The sequence below is a fragment of the Aedes aegypti genome, chromosome 3 (assembly GCF_002204515.2).
Source record: "Aedes aegypti strain LVP_AGWG chromosome 3, AaegL5.0 Primary Assembly, whole genome shotgun sequence".
Classification (NCBI taxonomy): Eukaryota; Metazoa; Arthropoda; class Insecta; order Diptera; family Culicidae; genus Aedes; species Aedes aegypti.
The window spans coordinates 323167779-323174076 of NC_035109.1; the positions used below are offsets into that span (position 1 = coordinate 323167779).

Consider the following 6298-nt stretch of genomic DNA (forward strand, 5'->3'; position numbering starts at 1 on the left):
AAAGCTCTTCACTCACTGGGAATTTTGGCCTTGATAATATCAATAGTGATAAAAACATAAAATAATACCTTATACTTAATAAGTACAATGTAGCTTCAATGTAGTAATAAATGAAATAAAATCAATTTTCAATACTTGACAAGGTTTTGAAGGCAATCAATGAGTGAAATAACTACCTAATAGAAAAGCCACATCAGCTAAGGCTACACATATACAAATGCTGGTCATAGGGTCATGGCGAGCATTCGGTATGTATGTCTATGACTGATTCTTATTTTATAGGGGCACTAGAAGACCACGCGGACAATTTCGAAACACATTATTTTTCTACATCGGTCTTACGATCCGAAAGGCTCAGCTATGCTGCAAAGTCATTTTATAAGTTATTCATTACTACTGTTTAATTGTTTAAAATTCTAACAAAACTACTTAATTAACTAATTACTAATCACTGTTCTCTTTCTCTCCTTATTTGTTGCATGATTATGAGCATCATTAATATAATGCATGAGCATGCACAATAAGAATAATTTCAGGACTGATAGCAGTACATGGATACCTGGATAGAATAGCTTCGAAAAGGATGCTCAAAATAGAATATTTATGGTCAGGTAAGTATTATCATCAAGGGTATGTAATTTTTTTCCATTATTAACTCAAACAAATGAACTAATGATATCAATTATTTTTATATAAATCGGCATCGTCAATCAGTGCAAAAACAGATAAAGTTTGTAAAGTTATCACCATCGATTGAATTGCGCTCTTTATAGTAATGTTCAATCAGTATCAAAATCTCCTACAGCGTCGCATCGTGCCATCAGCAGCCACGGTGTGTTTCGTAGAACAACTTTATTACAAAAAAATTACAAAAAAATAGTCTGAAACTTCGCCACAATAAAATCTAGGTCTCTCGCGTTCATTTGCTGCAAAAACCAAAATAATCGGTCGGGGGGTCTAGAGTATTTTTTTTTTTTTTTGATTTCGAGATACTTGCACATATGTTTGTATTTGCGTATCGGTTTGTTTATGTACATTGGGGTTGTTCAAAATTTAAAAATGTTTGAGAATCCAATCTTCCATATGTCCCTTGTCATCCTTACTATATAAATAGTGTTCTGTAAAATTTTCAGCTTTCTAGGTGGTGATTTAAAGGTGGCCCTAAGACAATGTAGGTTTATATGGAAATTACTATGAAGAAATTTTGAGATATGTTCCAAACACGCTTGTAATGTAATATAAGTACAAACTTATTATCCCATTATAAAAACACATTCTTCTACCATAACAAAGAAATTTGCTCAAGAGAGAAATTCAATCCAACGGATAGCAGAAGAGATATTCATGAGTTTGTTTGCTATTATTTAGCTTAATATGGGATTAGAGCCCTGCAAACATGTACAATAATCCCAAACAAAATTAGCTCAAAGGGATTTGTATCTTCAGCAACATCCTTCATTAAGATTTGAAGAATGAGTTTTCAATATGGGATGATAAGTTTTTTCTTACATTACAGTAATAGCGTGTTTGGAACATTTCTCAAAAATTCTCCATAGTAATTTCCATATAGACCTACATTGTCTTTGGGCCACCTTTAAATCACCACCTAGAAAGCTGAAAATTTCACAGAACACTATTTTTATGGTAACGTTGCTAAGGAGCATATGGGAGATTGGATTATCAAACAGTTTTCAAATTTGAATTGTACATATGTTTGGATGTATATTTAAATGAATGTACGTATGTATATCTGTAAGTAAATATTTAAGTATACTAAGATTACTGAAAAATGGATATTAGTAAAGATTTCAGCGCTTTTTTTCAAATGCGAACGATCATTTTATAAAACTGTTATCCATCTATAAGTATTCATCTATTAGAATAACAAATAAAGCAACTATTTCCAATAAAAAAAATTAAATTATCAAGATTTGTAATTTATGTGCAAGTATGTAATACATTTGAAAAAAATACGGTATTTCACTTTTGTATCTACGAGTAAAAAGAGAAAATTCGCATAATGTATGATCTCGTCCTAAAAGCCATAGGTGACCAAGTGTGTAGCTTGTTATTACTGAGCAAACGAATGGACTTACACTTTATTTCACAATGCTACGATGAAGAGAAAATCCTCCTCTGTCTCCCAGCCGTGACAGTTTTTATTTTGGTTCGTTTATCTGCTTAATAACAACGAGCTACACACTCAGTTACTAATGGTTTTAAGGGTGAAGATACATAGAGGCCAAACTTCGAATTTTCAAAAGCACAAGTCTAGAGAAGCAGACAACCGGTAACTCACTGGTCACTCGCTGGTGGCGACCAATCAATAAAATGTTCGACGTAAAAGGTTGTCTGGTTCTCTAGATTTGTGCTCTTGAAAATTCGAGGTTTGACTTCGATGCATCTTCACCGACGAGATCATAAATTATGCGAGAAATATTTCCTAATAACTTCTTACATCATTATGATCAATTTAGGCACGATTTCCAAGGATTTTCGTGGAAAAAAATTAAAATGATGCTTGAGACAGTTTAACGATTATGCGTATATCATATGTCATTTATGCTTATTACAGCTCTTTTGACCAAGAACAACTTAAATTTCATGCCAAGGTATTCAAATGGTTTGATCTTGCAGTTTGTCCCGTACCTCCATACGTTCCACGCAATGTGCGTCGGTACAACAACACATATCCATAAACACTTTACACAATATTAAAAAAAATGTTCTGGACCCCCCGACCGATTATTTTGATTTTGGTCGCAAATGAAAAAGAAAAATCTAATTGTTTTTAGTATGAAATTTCAGACTTACCTATTTTTTTGTAATAAAGTTGCTCCACAAAGACACCGTGCAGCCCTTAGCATCACTTTCATATTGTTATTATTTTGTTGTTTATAAAATTTCTAGAAAGCGATCAGCATATTCTTTCTTAAAACTACAAATTGAACTTTAACACTTCACTTTTTGCAAAAAAAAATAAAATACTAAAATCACTAGTAAGGCGAGCAAATACCTTTAAACTCTAATATGTGTTGCTTATCTTGACAGATAGGCCTATTTCGTCTGCGACTTACAGACTTCTTCAGTGTCGAGCTCTCGATACATGTGATGTGATAAAGTAGAAAAGCATAATGAAAAAGAGAATAAACAAGTAAGGTACCGTAGGGCAAGTGGGTAATGGAATTCGCATAGTTGAGATTCTTCCAATTCTAGGGACTTTAAATTGAAACAAATGAGGTTGTGTATATTTTTTAGCTTGACTCCCACCATATATAAGCAGCATGCTGAAAACGATTTTCATGAAAAATTGAAAAAAAAATACATCAAAAGTTTTTGAAAAATGTCTCCTTCCTTGCCCCAAAACTGGGGCAAGTGAAAAGTTTACCGTTTCGAACAATAAATTCAAAAACAAACAGTTATATTCACGATTTCTATTAGCTTTAACACTTGTTAAGGCTTCCCAATGAACAATAACATAAGTAACATGTAAACAAAGAAAATGTTATTCTTTTCACTTCAATTCTCTTCTGTTCATTTATGTTAGTTGAAATGATTCGACAACATTATAACTTCAACATTTCCAATGTTAGGTCTTACATTATAGGACAGCAATTGCATTACTGCGCTGTAGAATTTCCACCGCTCGTTATTTGTTTTTGGGAAAGTCGGATATGACGTCGGATAACTCTTCGGAGGAAACCAACCGGAATCCTTCAATAACGTATTTAGGGTCTTTTTTATGTGGAAAGACCTAAATACGTTATTGAACTAGATTTACATAGACATTCCACGAGATTTCCGTGTGTTCTCTAATATTGCAACTTTTCAGTCAACGTCTTTCTTTTAATTGGCTGCCCGAAGTAGACATATTGATATTGTAATGTTTGGCAACATCTTTTAGAGAATTTCCATGATTTCTAATAGCTTTTAACGCTTGAGTATAGTGTTTCTTGGATTATCAGCAGGTTATGTTTTTCTATGATAATTGCGAACCATGTTTACATATGACTACTTAAAGAGAAAACACAAATTCAATCTCTAATGATAAACTTTTCACTTGCCCCACCTGATAAGAAAATTGACGGTGTTTAAATTATTTTTAGGTCTACGTCGAATGATTTCTAAAACTTTTTTTATTGCAGTTTGAAACTGTCACAGAGGACAACTAAGAAGTGGCACAGGAAATTATTTTCCGCAACTTTTTTCCACTGAAAATATTAAAATAAGATATTACGCCGCCAACTTGTTACGGAGTAACAGTTGACAGGTTAACAATTTTTCACTCTATTATGCAATAATGGCTGAAAAATCTCAGAAATCTCTTACCTATCGTAATGTTCTCAATGACCTCAAAGGTTTACGCATGAGTCGGTCAAGTGAAGTGAAAAGTGGCGTGATCCGTTAGTTGTGTTTGATCTATTGATCGCATCGCTTGCTCTTGCGAGGGCCTTAAATTTTCAAGAGCACAAATCTGGAGAACCGAACACCCGTTTGAGCTGAAAACTTAATCGATTGGTCACCACCAGCGAGTTTTCAGCTTAAACGGATGTTTGGTTTTCCAGATCCGTGCTTTTGAAAATTTGAGGTTTAGCTTCGATTCATCTACACCTTAAATTTGTACTTCCATTTCAACCGAAATGCTAGTTTTATTGAAAATTTGATAAATCCCGGGATTTCTCGGGATAAGCATAGATTTTTGTCCCGAATCCCGGGACGAGCAAAATGGCCGGGAAATGGACACTCTACAGTGAACACATTTTCATGCGAACTTTCATGAATTTGAACGAAAAAACTGCTTTTGAAAATTTCCAAATTGATGACGGATCCTGCCCCCTTAATGCAATGATAGATTTTCATGAACATTGCTTCAATTTTGAGCGAAAAAACTGGTTTTGGAAATTTGAAAAACGATTATTTTTCTCTTAATTTACCTCTCTGTACGTTTCCTTGGTTCGATATAAAATTTAGCTAACCGATTATCGCTATAAATAAAGTTCTAGATTACTTATAAACTACCAATTCCTTTTACTCACCGAGTTGGGCGGCATCGAGTGCGGTGGATAACCTCCGGGAACCATTCCCGGTGGCATCGGCGGACCCTGGTGGGGTGGCATTCCCGGATGCGGTAGAGGCTGGCCTTGTGGCGGTCCACCATGTTGACCCATCTGCGGATGGGGACCCGGAGGATGCCCTTGCATATGCTGCGGCGCTTGACCAGGTGGCCCTCCTGGACCCCCGGGGGGACCTTGCATATGGTGTGGCGGAGGGGGTGGTCCACCCGGCCCTTGCGGTGCTGGAGGTCCATTCATGTGCGGAGGGCCGTGCTGTGGCGGATGTGGTCCATGGGGATTGGGCGGCTGAGGGCCATGTTGTGGTGGGGGACCTTGCATCTGCATATGGCCACCCTGCCCTCCCTGTGGGGGTCCCGGAGGCATCGATCCCGGCGGACCGTGTGGATGAGATGGACCTTGTCCCGGTGCCATATGGGGCGGACCCTGGGGAGGTCCCTGCGGCTGTTGATAGGGACTATGTGGCGACGGGGAAGGGGCGGGGCTTTGCGAAGGAGGCCCCATTGGACTCGGCGCCTGGGGCGGAGGCATAGGGCTGTTAACTGGCGAGGGACTCGCCATTCTCGATTTACCACCCACCAAACTACTCACTCACTATAAATTGCACAATTTCCAATCAAAATCCCAAACACTTCCCCAGTATTTTTTCCAAGCCACAACACCAATGCACCAAATTCAACACTCAACTCTGGGAAGAAAATGGCTGCCGACAAAGAAATTTTCAAATTCAAATTTCCCTTGCAAAACACACTAGTTTTCGACCGCCTATACCTTCACGATCATCTTTCGATAGCACTGCACCTCACAGAACAAGTTTTACACGGATTTTCACCGTATTTTACAGGTAAATTTCCAGAAAATTCACAGCAATTGACGCGTCGGACCGAACGAACACCAGCCAGGAAAAAGTGACACGAACGAGAAAAGAAGGGACGCAAACAACAAAGCCGGAGCAGCGAGAGAAAACGCGAGAGACCGATGACAGGCGGGATTGTGTTCCGGGAAGTGTTGCCAGTTTGCGCACGCGTTTCTGACCGTTGTATAACAGATTAAGCTTAGTGGTTACACGGTGAAAATAAAAAATACTATTTAGTGTAGGCTTTAATCACTGAACGAAAACTCCGGTCGCACATTGAATGATTATTGAGTCATCCGAGCCCCATACCTATTTTCAGACACAATCAAGATGATTTTCATCTGCGCGAAAATCATCTGTTTACAAATTA

The 6298-nt window shown here is 37.6% G+C and overlaps 1 protein-coding gene across 1 annotated transcript in view; it reads right to left on the reverse strand.

The window, feature by feature from the left end:
* LOC5565739 (ATP-dependent helicase brm) overlaps positions 1-6000 on the reverse strand; it is a 30933-nt gene extending 24933 nt beyond the window's left edge. The window contains exon 1 of the mRNA XM_001650039.2: positions 5037-6000. Within this exon, the coding sequence (XP_001650089.2) occupies positions 5037-5633 (597 nt within the window). The 5' untranslated portion in view covers positions 5634-6000. The remainder of the gene's footprint in view (positions 1-5036) is intronic.
* Positions 6001-6298: the final 298 nt, after the last annotated feature.